This window comes from Mobula hypostoma, chromosome 6, assembly GCF_963921235.1.
Source record: "Mobula hypostoma chromosome 6, sMobHyp1.1, whole genome shotgun sequence".
Taxonomy (NCBI): Eukaryota; Metazoa; Chordata; class Chondrichthyes; order Myliobatiformes; family Myliobatidae; genus Mobula; species Mobula hypostoma.
Genome location: NC_086102.1, coordinates 75,282,786 through 75,302,830, shown reverse-complemented (window position 1 = coordinate 75,302,830; position 20,045 = coordinate 75,282,786). Strand labels below are relative to the sequence as shown.

General features: G+C 41.0%; 1 protein-coding gene across 8 annotated transcripts in view; it reads right to left on the bottom strand.

Annotated features, from left to right (window-relative positions):
• The window catches only part of LOC134348113 (transcription elongation factor A N-terminal and central domain-containing protein), a 29,705-nt gene extending 10,016 nt beyond the window's left edge, over positions 1 to 19,689 (bottom strand). For 2 of the 8 annotated variants that reach the window (XR_010018355.1, XR_010018356.1), the window contains exons 1-2: positions 19,128 to 19,672; positions 16,345 to 16,481 (exon numbers count right to left, since the gene is read on the bottom strand). Coding sequence is in view for 6 of the 8 variants with exons in the window: in XM_063051007.1 (XP_062907077.1) it covers positions 4,087 to 5,173; positions 11,891 to 11,928 (1,125 nt within the window). In the remaining 2 variants the exon portion in view is untranslated. Of the gene's footprint in view, positions 1 to 962; positions 5,174 to 8,593; positions 8,882 to 11,890; positions 11,988 to 16,344; positions 16,482 to 19,127 lie in introns of those variants that run through there. The other 6 variants (XM_063051007.1, XM_063051006.1, XM_063051009.1 and 3 more) reach the window with 6 other exon arrangements.
• Between the last annotated feature and the right edge of the window lie 356 nt (positions 19,690 to 20,045).

The window sequence follows — 20,045 nt, the reverse complement described above, 5'->3', positions numbered from 1 at the left end:
TCTGAGACTTGATATTTGGGATGCTTTTGTGTGCTGCTTTTTAAACTGTTTTTCAGTACAGTGGTTCTCCAATGTAACCAACTGTTTTAAAAATAGCATTGTTTGGTTCTTTAAGGATGAACCAGTCAATAGTTCCGGATTCTTTTTCCTCCCTCAATCTTTAGTGGGATTAATATTATAATCTTTCAATCTACAGGAATTCATTATAAATTCTAACAGATCCTAAAAGAACAAAACCACTGCATTTAAAATATGTTGTACTTTACAATTTCCATGCTGCCTGTTTCTTAAATTTGAATATTATGAAGCATCTAATTCCCTAACACTGATCAGTCTGCAACCACATTTCCATACTGGCTAATAGTTTAAAAATGGAAGTAGATGCAGCTATTTTGAATGTGAATGTGTCATGCATTTCTATTTTTCTCTATTAAGTCTAGACCTGAATGTCTTATTAACTTTGTTTTCTCAGCTTTCTTGCTGCCGTTTTTTTCTGCCTTTCTCTAAAGCATTAACATCTCTGCTTTTAAATTCACTCTTTCCATATATTCTCCCACTCCTTTATTGGTTTAAAGCCCACTACACTACCTGAGCTTCTTAACTTACCACAAAACTGCTCCCAGCCTGGTTTGTGCAAAATCTATTATAATGGAATAGTACTCTTTCCCCATATATTGTGGCAGTGCTCCATAAATCAAAACCCTTACCTTCCACACTCTTTTCAGCTTATTATTCATCTTTCTCACCCTATACAATCCATCTTAACATCTATTCTAATATTCTGTTTTTATCTTTTATTGTCAATTTTTTTCTTTCTCATGTAATGACACTTACATTATAAGGGTGCCACTGGCAAAATCTTCCCTTGAGAATGTAATTGTGAACAGCTGTAGTCCTAATGAAAGTATTTGTATTGTTGTCATGAATGAACCAGACTCTGAAACCTCACAGTTGTTCATCAATAACACTTCCTTTATTTGTGCACAAGGACAACAGCATCAACACAGTTCTGAAGTTTGAACAGAGAAATGCCATTTTTATACAGAATTGACTAGTTGGATAGAGATACTGACCATAAGACCAAAAGATAAAGGAGCAGAATTAGGCCATTTGGCCCAATGAGTCTGCTCCACAATTGCTGACTGATTACTAGACTTGTGTTGTTCAAACTCCATATTGGCATAATCAATCATCAATCACAATATGAAAATACCAGTACTAACAGCCAATAGAATCTACATGTTAAAGTCCAAAATAACTGCAAAATTAGTAAAGTAAGTGTCACCCTAGAAGTCTTCATTTGCATCCTTATGCCAAATGGTTCCAGAGCCATGCTGTGGAAAGGGAAACTCTGACCTTCAAAGCCTCTTTTTAAAAGATCTTTCTTGCCCCATCTGGCTGCACAATATCTGTAAACTATCCTTGCCTGGACGTTATTTTAACCCTTGCCTTGCTACAACTTCTACAGTTTAGTATAGCTACAAAGGAAGTTTCATTCTCTGCAAATTCTGTAACCCACCCAACCTTAGGCTTGCTATTCTTTTTAGCAATGAGCTTTTTGTTTAACGTACTATAAACTTCTACATTCTCCAATAAGCGGGAGTTTGACTATTTTCCGACATTTTAACCCCCAGTTCTGCAAAATATATTCAAGAACCTTTTCAGAAGGCCTACATAAATAGTAGCTATTACGTTGACAGTGTCAGCCAGATGAATCCTCTCCCTTTCTTCTGCAGATTTTTTATAGCAATTAACAACTTCTGATGATAGAAAACATGTCCAAAGGTTTTTCTTCCTGATTGCCAATGAACATTATGTATTCACTTTTGATTGTATCACAAAAGGTAAAAATACTGACAGATTATTCCCTACTAATCACAAATATGGCATTACTTAGGGCATTATGTGCACTGCCGCCATGAATGGTCAGGATAGCCCCACGATGAAGCTCAGGAAACTGAGCCAACACTTATTGCAGAAGGCATCATATACCTCTCATCACTAAAAAGGGAGAGCTTACCTTTCTTCTTCACACCTCCCCAATCCCTTATTAACAATTGTCACTGCACAGTAGTGTAGTGGTTAGCGCATATTTACAATACAGCAGACCCTGGTTCCATTCCCACCGCTGCCTGTAAGGAGCTTGTACATTCTCCCCATGACCACGCGGTTTTCCTACAGGTGCTCTGGTTTCCTCCCACAGTCCAAAGACATACTGGTTGGTAGATTAATTGGTCATTGTAAATCGCCCAGCGATTAGGCCAGGATTAAATTGGGGGATTGGTGGGCAGCCCAGCTCAAAAGACCGCAAGGGCCTTTGTCTCAATAAATAAATAAATTGACAAGGATGTTTCTTGAGCTGGGGTGTCTAGAACCAGGGATCACAAACTCAAAAGAAAGTGTTGGCCATTTAGAACAGAGATCAAGATAAATTTCTTTATTCAGAAGTAACAATTCTTAGTAATTCTTTATCCAAAAGAGTAGTGGAGGATTATTTCCTAATATATTAAAGGCAGAAGCCAATGAATGTTTAGATATTAATGGGATAAAGGAATGAGGTTTGTGCTACAAAGTGTTGCTTGAGGTAAAAGATCAGCCAGGATCTTAATGATTGCCAGAGCAGTTTTTGGTGTATTAATGACCATTCAGTGCTTCTATTTCTTATGTTCTTATGGTAATAAAGGGGTGATCCAGGAAATTTACAGATATTCTAATAATGTGTCAATGAGGCAACTCCTTTTAACTTCAGAATGCATGCCAGTCATTATATGATTGCACAAATGAGAAGTCCTGGATAACCTGAAAATGTAGAATAAAGAAGTACCACATCTGTGCCCCAGTTACTTATTGTAGTGCATGCCAACCATATACAATGAATCTACTCTTTCTTTGCACTTTGCTTGCCCTGGATGTCAAATCTGCCTCATTTGTGGACTCATAAAACCTCCTAAGAGCCAGCTGAAGGGCAGGATAATGGATTTGGTACTCTTATCTCTACATAAAATGCTCATGGGATTTAAATGACCTATGTTTCATGCCAGTTTGCTGGTTGTTGGCAAGTTAGTGGTATCTCCAATATCCAATGGAGTGCAGGAGTGAGGGGATGCCAGGACGCCTGCCATAAGCTGTTACCCTGAAAGACAGCAGTGCCATGCAGCAAAGACTCCCAGGTAGATTAATATTAATTATACAGTATTCCTCATCCTGTGTCACCCTTTTCTGCAACAGTCTTTAGCAAGCTAGTTTGGAAGTCAAGAAGGGATGGCAATCATGTAATTATGGTTATTGAAACTGATGGATGTCACGTCACGCTTAACAAGGCTGTCAAAATTAAGAGCAAAACAGTGCTCACTCGACAGTGACACTTAGACAACAAATGTTCTCAACCATGGTTCAACTATTTTTCAGTAGTGAACCAATCATCGAAATGTAAATGGCAGGTCTTTCCATAGAACTGTGTTTTATCCATAAGACCAAAAGACACAGGAGCAGACTTAGGCCACTTGGCCCATTCAGTCTGCTCTACCAGTTCATCATGACTGATTTATCATCCTTCTCAATCACATTCTCCTGCCTTCTCTGCAACCTTTGACACACTTACTAATTATGAACTTATGAACCTCCGCTTTAAATATACTCTAAGGACTTGGCCTCCACAGCTGTTTGTGGCAATGAGTTGCACAGATACAATACTCTCTGGCTAAAGATATTCATCCTGTTTTGTGTTAGTTGGCTTAAGAATGGTTTAAGGGAGGTAGCTGTTTTTGAACCTGTGGGACTTCAGCACGAACGACCGACACAGTCCGAAGATATGCCCCTGGCAACCTGCAAGTGTTGCCATGTGCCAACATAGCATGCAACTTACTAACCCTAACTTGCACGTCTTTGGAATGTAGGAGGAAACCGGAGTGCCCAGAGGAAACTCGTGTGGTCATAGGGAGAATATACAAACTCCATACAGGCAGTGGCAGAATTGAACCTGGATTGCTGGTGCTGTAATAGCAGTACACTAACCACTACCCGACTGAGCCACCCCTTGTGATGTAGAAAACAAATGAATTAAACCTGTGTGTTCCTTTATTAAATCTAAACAGAAATCCAGCCACTGTTATACCATTTTTCTCCACATTCATTGCAAATGACAAAAGTCATCATCTGTTCATCAGGATTTCCACTTCGCACCCAAGCTGGAATAAAAAGTGTGCCTCTGGTAATTGCTGTCACTGTGCAGTTAAATTTTTCACAACGTTTACATCTGATTTTGTTTGTCTTGATACCTTCTGGATAATGAGGTAGCTGATGGTCCTTAAGCCCAGAGGTAGTGTACAATGTTCTTAGATGTTTCAACTCCTCACTTGCCATGTCCATTACTGACATCTCAGCAAACGTCTGTGGAGTTATTTGTCCCAACAGTATTTTCTGTCTTAAATGGGGATTCTTAGGGTTCTTTAAATTTGAAATCTTACTTCGAACGCAAGCTTTGTACTTCTTAATATTTTTTAAATGGATAGCATATATGGATTGCTCAATTTCTTTCGCAATTCTCTGCCACATTTCAATCCTCATCTCATCAACTGTCTCTGAGCCAGTTAAAGCTTGGAAAAGTAGTTCTACACACTTGGACCGGACAGTTTCAGTATCTAATTCAGATGTTTTTTTAGTAGCTGAATCCAGGTCCAACCCTTTGAAACTTCCTACTGAAAATTCCTTTACGTTGTGTGCTTTTTCATCAGTGAGGAGATTGTGGATGACATCAGCTCCTGTGGTTATTTGAACATCTTCTGTTAGTTGCGTAGCGGTACCCTCCACAAAATCAGTTGGATTAGTCTCACGTTCAAATTTTACACTTTCTTGACAAATTTCATTTGACAGCTCCATCTTCTCCATACCAGCTTTGTCTTCCTGACATTTTTCCTGGAAAGTAGAGCTCTTGTATAACTTCTTCCATGCAGAGAGCAGGCTCCGTGCCTTCCCCCTGACACCAGCATCTGGGCAAGTCTTTAGAACACGGTATACAGCTTTCACAAGATCAGTCTCCTGTAGAATTTTAGGGGTGACTGGAAAACCCTCAAACTCATTCAAAAGGTACTTGATGTCTTGGATATTGTTTTCTGAAATAAGTTTCTCAATCTGATGAGTTCTATTGGTCACTTCCTTCAGGTTATTCATTTTGCTGTCAAATATCAAATAAGTAGACATTATTATTTATACAGGTATAAATTCAATATATGATTGTATGACATTTGGTTATGTTTCTTATATTTTTATTTCTTACATTTATAGCATACAATAAGAAACATTGGGTTGGGGAATTTATTACGTGAACGCACAAAATAAATGCAGCACTCCTAATCTCCTGACTTCTTTTCCATCAGATGTAAGAAACATTGACAAATGAAAGGGCCAAAGAGAACTAAAAGAAAATGATTTGGCCCAAAACCAGGCACAGGTAGAAATTTCTCCCCATCCTCATTTTCATGGTACAGATTGTTGAAAATGGAAATATGTGAGAGCAAAATGATGTACCAAGTATATTACCTTAGAGTGAATGGTGATAAAAGAAATATTAGGTAAAGAGTCAAGAACATAGGAAGGGGAAAATGTGAAACTTTGAGCAATGAAAGTGAAACTGCATTGTAACAACTGTTCCCTTTTTGCAAAATGTCTGTGTCAAGGCTGCAATTCATCTCCATGGAATAGCAGCACTAACTGCGAGTATGACATCTCAAACCACAGGGTGGGTGGGTGGGGGGCGCATTTCTGGCAAGCTCTGATTTTTAAAAAGTTAAGAGTGGAATAGAGAAAACTATTCAACAGTTTGTGGTGAATGACTAATCACTACATCACCCTCCTTTACCACAAACTGCTTTTCTTATATACACCAAATACAGCATACACTGGAACTCACTGTAAAATGGCCAGTATTTTTAGGCCAACTTTAAGAGCGGTTTAAGGAAAATGAGGACAGTGCATCAAAAGGAAACAGAAAGGAACACAAATTATTAAAACAATTGTAGGACCCCTGAGCAGTTTGCAAATATACTCATGGTGAACAAAGGTTGGCAGGAGGTGGTTCCTGAAGTGCTGAGTCAATTCTAATAAGACAATTTGAAGAGTTTCATTAATCATTAAAGTGTAATTCTCTTTTTAATGTGCAAAGTGGCTTCTTCATTGTGTCATTAAATGCAGCTGTTAAGTTTGTGATGTTACCTGGACAATCTTGAAATATTGCTAGGTGAGATATAAATGCCACCACTCATTGAGAAATACAATATAAGAGGGTGGTGAGTGTGTAGAAATAGATAGATGCTTTATTAAACCCAAAGGAAATTTCAGTGTCACAGTAGCATTACAAGTGCACAGATATACAAATATTAGGAGAGAAGTAAGAAAGAATAAAAGTTACCTCAAACAGTCTAACAGGAGGGGGTCATCACTTCCCAGCTATAGGTTGATTCACTATAGAGCCTAATGACTGAAGGTAAGAATGACCTCATATAGCACTCTTTGGAGCAGCGAAGTTGTCTTAGTATATTACTAAAAGTGCTCCTCTGTTCAGCCAAGATGGCAAGCACAGGGTGAGAAACATTGTCCAGAATTGCCAGGATTTTCCATAGGGTCTTTTGTTCTACCACAGCCTCCAGTGTGTTCAGTAAGACTCCAATAACAGAGCCAGACTTTTTAATCAGTTTATGAGCTCATTGGCATCACCCGTGTTGATGCCATTGCCCCACCGCATAGAAGTCTGCACTGGCGACAACAGACTGGCAGAACATGTGAAGGAGAGGCCTGCATACTCCAAAGGACTTCAGTGTCCTCAGGAAGTAGAGGCAACTTTGGCCCTTTGACAATATGACAAATATCATATGACAATGGAAAAACTGTCCACAATACAGCAATGTTAAGAGAGCAGAAACAAGGATAAAACATCCTACTCTTCAGTTCAAAAAATTATACTTGTAATTTTAGTTCAATGCATTATTAATGAATGGAAAATTTTTAGCTACTTCTGTGTACAAGGACTCATTGCATTCCTGAATCATCATGAACATAGCAGCTATTCTACATAAGAGAAAATGAATAATTAAAAATCAATGAATGTGTTCTCATATTTTATAATGTTTTATCAAGTTTCTCCAGGATTCATATACAGTCTCTCCTTTTTTATCTATGTATAAGGAAAGGAAAGGTACGTCGCATCCGGAGTTTCAGCAGTTAGCGGACAATTTCCCTCCACGCCTCTCTGACGTAGTGGAAACTGTGTACGAGGCAAGTTACAGCAGTGGTTTGCCATTGCCTTCTGCCGAGTGAGTTTCTAAAGAGATCACCAGCTCATAACCCAGCACGGATGGAAAGCCCCGAAGTCTGGCACTGATGCCACTACACCACCAGCCGGGTCTACATCTATGTATAACCGTATGAAAATAACATGGGTAAGGAAGAAATCAATACCCATATAAATTCTGGCAACATTCAGCATCATTTCTCCGCCAGCTTTCACTGCCTCTTTGCTGCTCCTGTGCTCAAAGCCTGTTTGAAATCCAGTTTTGGATGAATTCCAACTACTAAAAGAGAACCTATTGTCTTCTATCTAAGCTACAAGCAATAACTATACACTGTGGCCACTTTATTAGGTCCAGGATTGGAACCCAGCATGGTCTTCTGCTGTTATAGCCCATCCACTCAAGGTTTCACATTAAGAGATGCTCTTCTGTATACCGCTATGTAACATGTGGTTATTTGAGTTATTGTCGCACTCCTGTCAGCTTGAACCAGTCTGGCCTTCTTCTCTAATATCTCTTATTAACAAAGTGTTTTTGCTCATGGAACTGCCACTCACTGGAAAGATTTTTTTTGTTTTTCACACAATTCTCTAAAAACTCTAAGAGACTGTTGTGCATGAAAAGCCCAGGAGATCAGCAGTTTTTGAGATAATCAAGCCACCCTAACCAGCACTAGCAATCATTCCATAGACAAAGTTACTTATATGACATTTCGTCCCCATTCTGATGTTTGGTCTGAACAACAAATGAACCTCTTGACAATGCCTGCATACTTTTATGTACTGAATTGCTGTCACATGACTGGCTAATTAGATATTTGTATTATCAAATAGGTGTACCTAATAAAGTGGTCTCTGAGTGTACAGTACGCTTACATAGCTTATTTGACATGGTGGAATGTCACTTACAATTTTGCATGTGTCATTATCAAACAAAATTTGGCATTAAAACTATATAAAAACTTATTAGGGAGATAACCTAAATTTTTGTCAGAGAGATAGATAATTAAAAAGGGGAGGGAAAGAATATATGAAGCTGAGTGGCTTAGGGAGGGAATGTCACCCCACTAAAGGCTAGATTACAGAAGGTATGATCACCAAGGTAAGCAATAACATTTTGAAGTAAGGGGCCAGAATACAAATCCTCACCACTAATGCAATCCCTTGTCTACCCACTGACAGGTTGAAATAGGCTCATCACAGCCTATTATTCCTGACTTCTAACCCTAAATCTTCTTCATATCAGAAACTACGTTCACCATGTGATGCCGTTCCTGCTTATTTACTCAGTTTGTAATTTAAAATGATTACCTTCTTTAAGTAATTCCCTTCAAGGCCTGTCCCTCTCTTACTTTGTAGCTTTCTATAGTCCTGGTCCCATGTGCCAGATATTCATTCCGCTGATCTTTGGTGGTCCTCCTGTTTTCTACTCCTTTCCATTGAATTCACAAGATCTGTACCTCTCTGTCTCTTTACTTCCCATTTTAAAAGTCTTCAACAATTCCAGGCAGAGAACTATCATCACCCTTTCTAACAGTTTATTACAGAATTACACAAGGCAGAAACAGGAACTTCAGTCCACTGAGTCCACACTGACGGGTCACAAACAACACTTCTACTATTCTCTCTACATTTCAATCTACTCCTCCCAGATTTTACTGTTCACCCATACACTTCAGTGGCCAATTAACACCCTGCATATCTTTAGGATGTTTGTGGAAACTCTAGCACCGAAGTAATTCCATGTGATTACAGGGAGAAAGCAGAGATAGCACCGGAGGTCAGGATTGAACCTGGATAACGAGCTGAGAAGCAGTAACTCTACTAGCTGCATCACTATGTTCCTTGCCTTGGTGTTCATTCCTGCCTCTGTAAAATGTCTTCACAGGTTAAAGTGCTTTCAAACAATTTCCTACATTGAAAAGATAACTTAAATGTAACAATCAGTAACTTCACCAACCTTGTATTTACAATAATATTTAAAAATTGTTACTAACATATCTGAGAGCATGGGAGCTGCCTCTCATTACAGAATGCTTTACAAATCTTACTTACATTAGGCATGTTAGAGCTCCCTCTAATGAACTAGAGTAAAAGCTCTACAATGCAAGAGAAAAGACCCACCTGTATTTATTTATACAGTGCTTTCTCATTACCTCAATAACAACTAAATGAAGATATTTTGTTGTGTATGCATTTTTAAAAAAATCTCAGGAACACAGCTGCTAATGTGTACAGTCCAGGCTTCCATATTCAGCAAAATACTCATGATTTCTATTTGAGTTTGCAATGTTTATGGATAGAAATGTCTGGGGAACTGGGATTAAATCAATGTTCTTTAAAATGATGCCTCAGGACCTTTTATATCCACTGGAGGATAAGACCTAGTTGTAGCTCTTTGTCCTAAATGTGCAGCAGATGCAGTGACACACTGAAGTGCCAGCTTAGGCTGTTGTGCTCAAGTGTCTAGAATGGGATTTGATTCAAAAACCTTCTGTATGAAAAGAACAAATGCTAACATTTGGGCCAGAGTTGATATACTGTATCTTATTAATCTGTGGTATGTCTATGAAGGTTCTCAGTCATCCAGGTCATTGCATATCAAGCAGTACTAAAGCAAGGTAATTGGACTTGCTGTGTTGTCTAGAAGATGTTTCATCACTCATCTGAGAGGCTTCTTCAGTTCTGATCCAAGGTTGGGTAGTTTTCCAGCTTAGAAACTTTGTGAGTTGTTTAAAGGTATTTACCTTTGGCAGGTGAGAGTTGTGGCTGTGAAAACAATCTCAGGTTCTGGGGCCTGCACTGTGGTTCTAAGATATGACTCTGAGACTGCAGGAAGTGGTTCTGCCAGCTCTGGATAACTTTCTTCTCCTTTTCTCTCTGGATCTACTTCAATCTTCGCTTCACTCCTGGTCCTAGCTTCTTTCTCTCTCATTATCCAGATCTCAATCCCTATCTTGGTTTCACTCTCTTTCCTTATCCTTGATTCTCTCATAACCCACTATCACTGTCTTGATCCCACTCACATTCTCTTTCACGCCTTTCTCTTGCTTGCCTTCCTTTTTCTTCTTCTAGTTTCTCATGAGTATCTCTGAATTTCCTAATTTCTCAAGAAATTAGGTCTCATTTATCCTCTTGTATTTTCATCGCACTTATGTCATCCTCCTCTTTCTTTTCCTTTTTCTTCTTTCTAGATTGTGTATCTTGATCTCGGGAAGGTGCATTTAGTTCACTGCAGTATTCTCTTATTAATCCTTCTATTGCTCCCTTCATGATCTGATTTCTCCTCTTGGTTTCTGCATTCTCATCATCTGACAAATCCTCTATTTTTGTATCTCCATTGGCACTCTTCTTTTTGGCTTTCCATTCATCTAGTTGGGCTTTGGTCTTTGCATCTACTTTTACAAGCTGCCTTTTGTCTCCCACTTGAAGTTCATAAAATAACCGTAATGTGCACAGAGTAGATTTTGTTTTTTTATATATAATCATTAAGGTCAAATGCTTGCAACTTTCCTGAAGCTCCTTGAACCCCTTTCCACCTTAAAACTAAGCCACATTTTGCAAATAACTGCCTAAATTAACATATCAGAAGCTTTCTCAGATATGTTGCCCACAAGAACTGATATATTAAGTACACGAAAACTTCATTGGAACAGTCAAGGGCTTAATACAAAGAAGTCACTGAGCACTTGGTGAAATTGAGATAGTGAACCAAGGTCAATTAAGAGACACAGGTTAGGCAAAGTGATCGTCATTTTGTCTCATCGAGTCAGAGAAGGGCACAATATATAAAGTTATAAAATATAACGCATTGTTGTCCCTCCTGGAAGATGCATTGGTGAAATAGAAGAGTCAATCAGGAAAAACTGTCTCTTTAGGAGGCGGAGGTTTTGGTGTTGGGGTTGTGTTAAAAATGGTGGAGTGCGATCTGTTGGAAGTGAAATATGAGAACAAGCAAGAGAGGGGCAGGAGCTCGGAGCTCGGGAAATAGGTTGAATCATGCACAGGAGAATCCCCAGCTGAGGAAGAGAACATAATGTATAAAATGTGGCATCATCTGAACAAATTAAGGAAATGAATCATTCACTAGATAATTGTAGGAATTAATAGGCTTGGAATAGATATCACCGGAAACTCCATTTGAGGGGACAGAGAAATCCAGAAATAAACTGGATAAATCAAGGATGAATCCTGTGAGGTATGTTATAATTGGATGGATGTAACTTTGAACCACATTCAATAAAATTCTCTAAATTAGTTTTATATCAGATAACAGCATCAAAATATTAAAACAAAAGATCAGGGGAAAAAAAATTGAACACTGGAACCTGCCGCATGGTACCCAGCTTTGAGGTTATAACTTGCAGAAAGATGGAAAATCCTTCTAAAACAAATCATACGTAGAACAGATATTTTTTCAAGTATGACTAAGCTTTTGTCTAAATTTAAACAGCTTCAAACTTGGAACCAACCCAAGCATTATAATTACCATGTGAACTTGAACAACATTAGACAAAATGTACAGGGAGACGAATCGACAACAGATAGGGGCATTTAAATAGGCTTTAAATTTGGAGGGAAATGAGTTATTAAATTTTTAATGCTCACTTAAATATACGGCAATGGAAAGGAAAGGTACGTCGCATCCGGAGTTTCTCCAGTTAGAGGACGATTTCCCTCTGTGCCTCTCTGACGTAGTGGGGATCTGCGTACAAGGCAAGTTACAGTAGTGGTTTGCCAATAGTTGATGAAAAACAATCCAACAAATCCCATTCTATTGCTTGGAAAAGTAACACAATAATTATTTTGCAGCACTATCATAATGAAAATGAAACAGTGAACTCTACCTACCACCCAAAGTAATGTTACTCTATTCAGTTATGCAAAAGTTACAATTTAATACCTACTTTCTTCCTTATTCAATGGTCCAAAGCTCATAAGTAATGTATAGAAATCTTCTATGATTTCAAAGCCAAAATGCAAGCAATTTACAATTCAACTGGCCCACAGTGGTCAGTTTAGCTTTGTGCTGGCTCTTTAACTACCTGAAAATCCAAACAAAAAAAGCAAATGCTGAAAATCTGACATAAAATCAGAAAATTCCGGAAAGTCATAACTTTCCCATCCTCCCTGCAGCCTAACATGTTAATGCCTTCACGTATTCCCAGTTCCGACACTGCAAACTGAAACATTCCCCCGATTCTCTTTCCACCATTTCTGCCTGACCAGTCAGGTCTTTCCAGAATATCAAAGTTCAAAGTAAATTTACAAAGTATTTATCTTCCTGAGATTCATTTTCTTCCAGGTATTCACAGTAGATATAAAGGAACAAAATATAATCAATGAAGAGCAAGAAAGATAGAAACAAATTCAGACAAACAACCAATGTGCAAAAGATGACAAACTGTTTAAATACAAAGAGATATACAAATAATAATAATAAAAAATACATAAGTAATAATATTGAGAACATGAATTATAGATCCTTGAAAGTGAGTCTATGGGTTGTGGAATCAATATTGAGGCAAGTGAAGTTAATCACTCTGGTTCAAGAGCCCCAGAATGGCGACATCCATATTAAGGATCCCCATCACCCAGGGCTTGCCCTGTTCTCATTGTTACTGTCAGCAAGGAGGTACAGAAGCCTGACGGCACACACTCAGCGATTCAGGAACAGCTTCTTTCCCTCTGCTATATGATTCCTAAATGGACACTACCTCACCTTTTTCCCTTTTTTTTAATATATATTATTTCCATTTTTGGACTTTTATAATCTATTCAATATACACATATCAATTACAGTGAGCATGTGTAAAAAAATATATATACACATACACACACTCACTGTAATTGACTTATCTATGTATTTTTATATTATCATGTATTGCATTGTACTGCTGCTGCTAAGTTAACAAATTTCACAACACATGCCAGTGATAATAAACCTGATTCAGATTCTGATAGTTGAAGAGTAATAATTGTTCCTGAATCTGGTGGTGTGGGACCCAAGGGTCCTGTACCTCCTTTCTAATGGTAGCAATAAGAAGCGAGCATGGCCTGATGTAGTTGATGATGGGTGTTGCCTTCCAGTGACAGCACATTCCTTGTAGATGTGCTCAATGGTGGGGAGGGCTTTTCCCATGATTGACTGATTTTATTTCACTAATTTGATCTGTTTTTATCTCACTAAACCATTATCTCCTTTAGAATAAAAATCTACTTGAAACATCTGAAATTACATCACATTGCTATTAAGCTGATAACCCTTTATTGATCTCGGCGGCCCAACACCTCAGGGCATATTCAAAACCCGGACTCCAGCAACGACGATGGACACCTTCATAGCGATTGCGCAACCACCAACTGCGACGCCAGCCTTGAACTCCAGGCCGGGTCTTTATGTGCTGCTGTTGTGACTCCCGTCTCCCCTTCCCCCACCACCACTCCGCAGCCCCGTCTTCCTCAGATCCCACCGTCAACTCCTGGGCACTCAGAGGCTCCATCTTCCTCTCACCCCAACCCTCCCCTCTCCATTGACACCCCCAGCCTCCCCCCTCCCCCCTCTGATCCCAGCTCTCATCCGTGCCGGGTCTTTACCATCCCCTCCGACCTTCAACTGTCGGAGATAGAACGGTCGGTCCTCAGTAAGGGCCTCACCTTTGTCCCCCTTCGCCCACACCTCAGCGAGTTCCGTGTTCGCCATGATGCGGAACTTTTTTTCTGCCGTCTCCGTCTCCGAGCCTACTTCTTTGGCAAGGACTCTTCCACCCCCACCGATGACCCCTTCTCCTGTCTTCAACCCTCCTCTTCTTCATGGACACCCCGCTCTGGTCTTCTGCCTGCTCTGGATCTCTTTATCGCTAACTGCCAACGGGACATCAACCGTCTCGACTTTACCGCACCTTGTCCCCATTCCAAGCTCACTCCTTCGGAACGCTCTGCTCTCCACTCCCTCCGCACTAATCCTAACCTTATTATTAAACCCGCCGATAAGGGGGGTGCTGTTGTAGTCTGGCGTACTGACCTCTACCTTGCCGAGGCACAGCGACAACTCGCGGATACCTCCTCTTATTTACCCCTCGATCGTGACCCCACTAAGGAGCACCAGGCCATTGTCTCCCACACCATCACCGACTTTATCCGCTCAGGGGATCTCCCATCCACTGCTACCAACCTTATAGTTCCCACACCCTGCACTTCCCGTTTCTACCTCCTACCCAAGATCCATAAACCTGCCTGTCCTGGCCGACCTATTGTCTCAGCTTGCTCCTGCCCCACCGAACTCATTTCTGCATACCTCGACACTGTTTTATCACCCCTTGTTCAATCCCTTCCGGCCTATGTTCGTGACACTTCTCACGCTCTTAAACTTTTCGATGACTTTAAGTTCCCTGGCCCCCACCGCTTTATTTTCACCATGGATGTCCAGTCCTTATATACTTCCATCCCCCATCAGTAAGGTCTCAAAGCTCTACGCTTCTTTTTGGATTCCAGACCTAATCAGTTCCCATCTACCACCACTCTGCTCCGTCTAGCGGAATTAGTACTTACTCTTAATAATTTCTCCTTTGGCTCCTCCCACTTCCTCCAAACTAAAGGTGTAGCTATGGGCACCCGTATGGGTCCTAGCTATGCCTGCCTTTCTGTTGGGTTTGTGGAACAATCTATGTTCCGTGCCCATTCTGGTATCTGTCCCCCACTTTTCCTTCGCTACATCGACGACTGCATTGGTCCTGCTTCCTGCATGCATGCAGAACTCGTTGATTTTATGAACTTTGCCTCCAACTTTCACCTTGCCCTCAAGTTTACCTGGTCCATTTCCGACATCTCCCTCCCCTTTCTAGATCTTTCTGTCTCTGTCTCTGGAGACAGCTTATCCACTGATGTCTACTATAAGCCTACTGACTCTCACAGCTATCTGGACTATTCCTCTTCTCACCCTGTCTCTTGCAAAAACGCCATCCCCTTCTCGCAATTCCTCCGTCTCCGCCGCATCTGCTCTCAGGATGAGGCTTTTCATTCTAGGACGAGGGAGATGTCTTCCTTTTTTAAAGAAAGGGGCTTCCCTTCCTCCACTACCAACTCTGCTCTTAAACGCACCTCCCCCATTTCACGTACATCTGCTCTCACTCCATCCTCCCGCCACCCCACTAGGAATAGGGTTCCCCTGGTCCTCACCTACCACCCCACCAGCCTCCGGGTCCAACATATTATTCTCCGTAACTTCCGCCACTTCCAACGGGATCCCACCACTAAGCACATCTTTCCCTCCCCCCCCCTGCATTCCGCAGGGATCGCTCCCTACACAACTCCCTTGTCCATTCGTCCCCCCCATTCCTCCCCACTGATCTCCCTCCTGGCACTTATCCGTGTAAGCAGAACAAGTGCTACACATGCCCTTACACTTCCTCCCTTACCACCATTCACGGCCCCAAACAGTCCTTCCAGGTGAGGCAACACTTCACCTGTGAGTCGACTGGGGTGATATACTGCGTCCGGTGCTCCCGATGTGGCCTTTTATATATTGGCGAGACCCGACGCAGACTGGGAGACCGCTTTGCTGAACATCTACGCTCTGTCCGCCAGAGAAAGCAGGATCTCCCAGTGGCCACACATTTTAATTCCACATCCCATTCCCATTCTGACATGTCTATCCACGGCCTCCTCTACTGTAAAGATGAAGCCACACTCAGGTTGCAGGAACAACACCTTATATTCCGTCTGGGTAGCCTCCAACCTGATGGCATGAACATTGACTTCTCTAACTTCCGCTAGGCCCCACCTCCCCCTCGTACCCCATCTGTTACTTATTTTTATGCACACATTCTTTCTCTCACTCTCCTTTTTCTCCCTCTGTCCCTCTGAATATACCTCTTGCCCATCCTCTGGGTCCCCCTCTCCCCCCCCCAGGTCTTTCTTCCCGGACCTCCTGTCCCATGATCCTCTCGTATCCTCTTTTGCCTATCACCTGTCCAGCTCTTGGCTCTATCCCTCCCCCTCCTGTCTTCTCCTATCATTTTGGATCTCCCCCTCCCCCTCCTACTTTCAAATCCCTTACTCACTCTTCCTTCAGTTAGTCCTGACGAAGGGTCTCGGCCTGAAACGTCGACTGCACCTCTTCCTACAGATGCTGCTTGGCCTGCTGCGTTCACCAGCAACTTTGATGTGTGTTGCAACCCTTTATTGGTACCATTTAAGCCTGCGGTGAACACAACGACCAGAAAATTATTAAGTCATGGTTTGAAGATCTACAAAATGAGGTAATTAAATTATTTATTTTTAAAGATTTCTATCTCTAAAGGTCCAACATAAGATTCTGTTTTATTCACTAGGCCTCAAAATATTACCTTAATGCATGAAAGGATAATTTTAATCATACAGACTTTGAAATTTTGGATCTGAGATAATAAAAATGGAGACCTAAAAGATTTATTTGAAGAAATTCAATATGAATATGTTAATTAAAGAGCATTTGGGGGCAGAATTGAGTGTAGATGCTATCACTGAGAAAATATGCTTGGGAAGCCTCAAGTTCGTAAGGTAGCTGGGTCACTGGATCAGATGGATTACACCCCAGTGTCTTGAAAGAGGTAGCTACATTAACTGGAGAGGCATCAGTAGTGATCTTTCAAGAATTATTAGATTTTGGAATGGTTCCTGAGGACTGGAAAATCATAATTGTCACTCCAATCTTTAAGGGAGGGAGGCAAAAGTCAAGAAATTATAGGGAGTTAACATGATTTCATTGATTGGCAAGTCCATTATTAAGTATGAAATTTCAGGGTAGTTGGAAGAACATGATAAAATAGGCCGAAGTCAGCATGGTTTCCTTTTCACATTACACTTTAATGATATGGTTGATGGAATTCATGGCTTTGTTGCCAAGTTTATGGATGATACAAAGATAAGTGGAGGGCCAGGTAGCGTTGAGCAAGCAGGGAGTCTGCTTAGATTAGGAGAAGGGGCAAGAAATGGCAGATGAAATAAAGTGTAGGGAAGTGCATGGTCATACACTTTGGTAGAAGGAATGAAAGTGTAGATTATTTTCTAATTGGGGCACAAATTCAAAAACCAGATGTGCAAAAGGTCTTGGGAGCCCTAGTGCAGGATTCCCTAAAGGTTAACTTGCAGGTTAAGTCAGTATTAAGGAAGGCAAATGCAATGTTAGCATTCATTTTAAGAGGACCAGAATATAAAAGCAAGGATGTAATGCTGAGATTTCGAATGCGATCTGAGCAATGACTTATAGGGTATTGAGAGTAGTTTTGGACCCGATATCTATAAAGAATATGCAAGTATTGGAGCAGGTCCAGAAGAGGTTACGAGAATGATCCAAGAAATGAAAGGCTTAACATCTGATAGCTCTGGGCCAGTACTCACTCACATGACTTCATTCTCTTCCATTCAGTTAAACTGCAAAAGTAAATAAAATTTGATTCCTTGTCCCAGAGTAGAGTAAAATAGAAGCAAGTAATTTCAGGTCAATGCTGTTTTAAAAAAAATCAGCTGATCTTCCCAGGGCACCACTGTTCAATACAAGAGGACATGGCTTTAAGGTAAGCGGTGGGAAGTTCAAGGGGGATATTAGAGGAAGGTTTTTTACTCAGAGAGTGGTTGGTGCGTGGAATACACTGCCTGAGTCAGTGGTGGAGGCAGATACACTAGCGAAATTTAACAGACAACTAGACAGGTATATGGAGGAATTTAAGGTAGAGGGTAATATGGGAGGCAGCGTTTGAGGGTCGGCACTACAATGTGGGCTGAAGGACCTGTACTGTGCTGTACTATTCTATGTTCTATATCATTAATGTAACTTGCAACAACAGACCAGTTGTGGAGAGTCTTCACACTTCACTTTATGCCCAGAGCACATTCTTTTCTCGTTGTTACCATCAGGAAGGAGGTACAGGAGCCTGAAGGCACACACTCAGTGACTCAGGAACAGCTTCTTCCCCTCTGCCATATGATTTCTAAATGGACATTGAACCCATGAACACTTCCTCACTACTTTAATATATTATTTATTTTTTGCAGGATTTTTAATCTATTCCACATACATATACTGTATTTTACTTAAACTTTTTTTTCTTCTATATTATGTATTGCATTGAATTGCTGCTGCTAAGTTAATAAATTTCACGACACATGCCGGTGATAATAAACCTAATACTGATTCATTTTGGCTGCAAATAAATAATGAATACATTCAAGCAATAGAAAGCTTATTAACGGTGCGTATGGGTACATGACATGGTTTGAGATTTCTGATAATGCTCATGTAAACTGATTTAGACTGTTTTCTCATGTTAAAGAAGCTACGTAAATATAAGTTGCTGCTCTTGCTTTTCTTAAACTCCAGCAGAACTCATCCTCACACTTTGGAGGGTTAAATGATGGTATCTTAAAATGCCATTGCATTTTTTTTATTCTGAGAGGCTGTAAATAAACCCAAACAAAACAGAAAAATCATAACCACCCCGCTGCAGAGATTTGAACAAACCATCATATTTGATAATTCAGAGCTTGACAGAGGGAGTACTACCTTTGGGACATTAAGACAAGGCCCTAACTTCCTGATCAGTATTTCAACATAGGTGAGTCAGAGTTATACAGCAAGAAACAGGCCCTTCAGCCCAACTCATCTATATTCTGACCAAGCAAATTGCCCATCTGAGTCCGTCCCAGTTGCCTGTGAAAGAGGAAGGCAGCATCTCCCTCAATTAACATCACAAAAACGATATCCATGACATTTTATAGGACATTGCAGCACACAGGCTGTTGGGCACAGGTTTCACATTCACAAATGACATTTTATTTTTAAACTACTTCACTGGCAGTAACTTACATTGTTAAAGATGCTACAAATGTTCATGCTTCAGGTCAATGACCATTCTCTATCTCTTTGCTCCACCTCAGTAGGTGGTAGAAATGCAACTAATGTTGATTTGCCAAGCGCCATCAAACTTTACAAGAAAAAGACCAATGACCATTCATCACGTCAAAGGTCTCTCTTCTTTGTCCCATCAAGCGTATAAAATAAGCTTCCTATACACCCAACCAGTTGAGAATTATATCCTATTCATAGGCAAGAACATTGAGCTCAACCAGTAATTCAGCTGCCATTGCTTCTCCCATCCTGAAGGCGCCACTGTCCTGAGCGACACACGAACTGTTCACGTTCACGGGAACAAGCTGTTTGTCGTAGGCAGTGACAGGAGGAAGCGACTAGGCAACGGGAATTGTGAAGGAAGATTAATGGCGGCAACCCTCCCCTACCATCACTGGTCGCCTTCGGTAATACGGTGAAAAAGAAACCTCTTGAGTAATTTGCTGGTTCACCACAATACAGTAGCGTCTGCGCACACCGCCATCACCAGACCTTCGAGCGCCTTTCCCGTCGTGCGCATGCGCTGAGGGCGTCAGGGGGCGGGGCCACGGGCGGCTTTCCCTTCGCTGAAGGTGAGGGAACTCGGCGGCCGGGGAGTGCAAACAGGCGTTCGTCCAAGCTGGACAGTGAGAACTAGAGTCAGAATCCACGTATTGAATTTAAGGTGTGCAAATTAGGGTCAAAAACCGGACCCTAAACCCAGGAGACACACATCAAAGTTGCTGGTGAACGCAGCAGCCAGGCAGCATCTCTAGGAAGAGGTACAGTCGACGTTTCAGGCCGAGACCCTTCGTCAGGACCTCTTCCTAGAGATGCTGCCTGGCCTGCTGCATTCACCAGCAATGTGTGTTGCTTGAATTTCCAGCATCTGCAGAA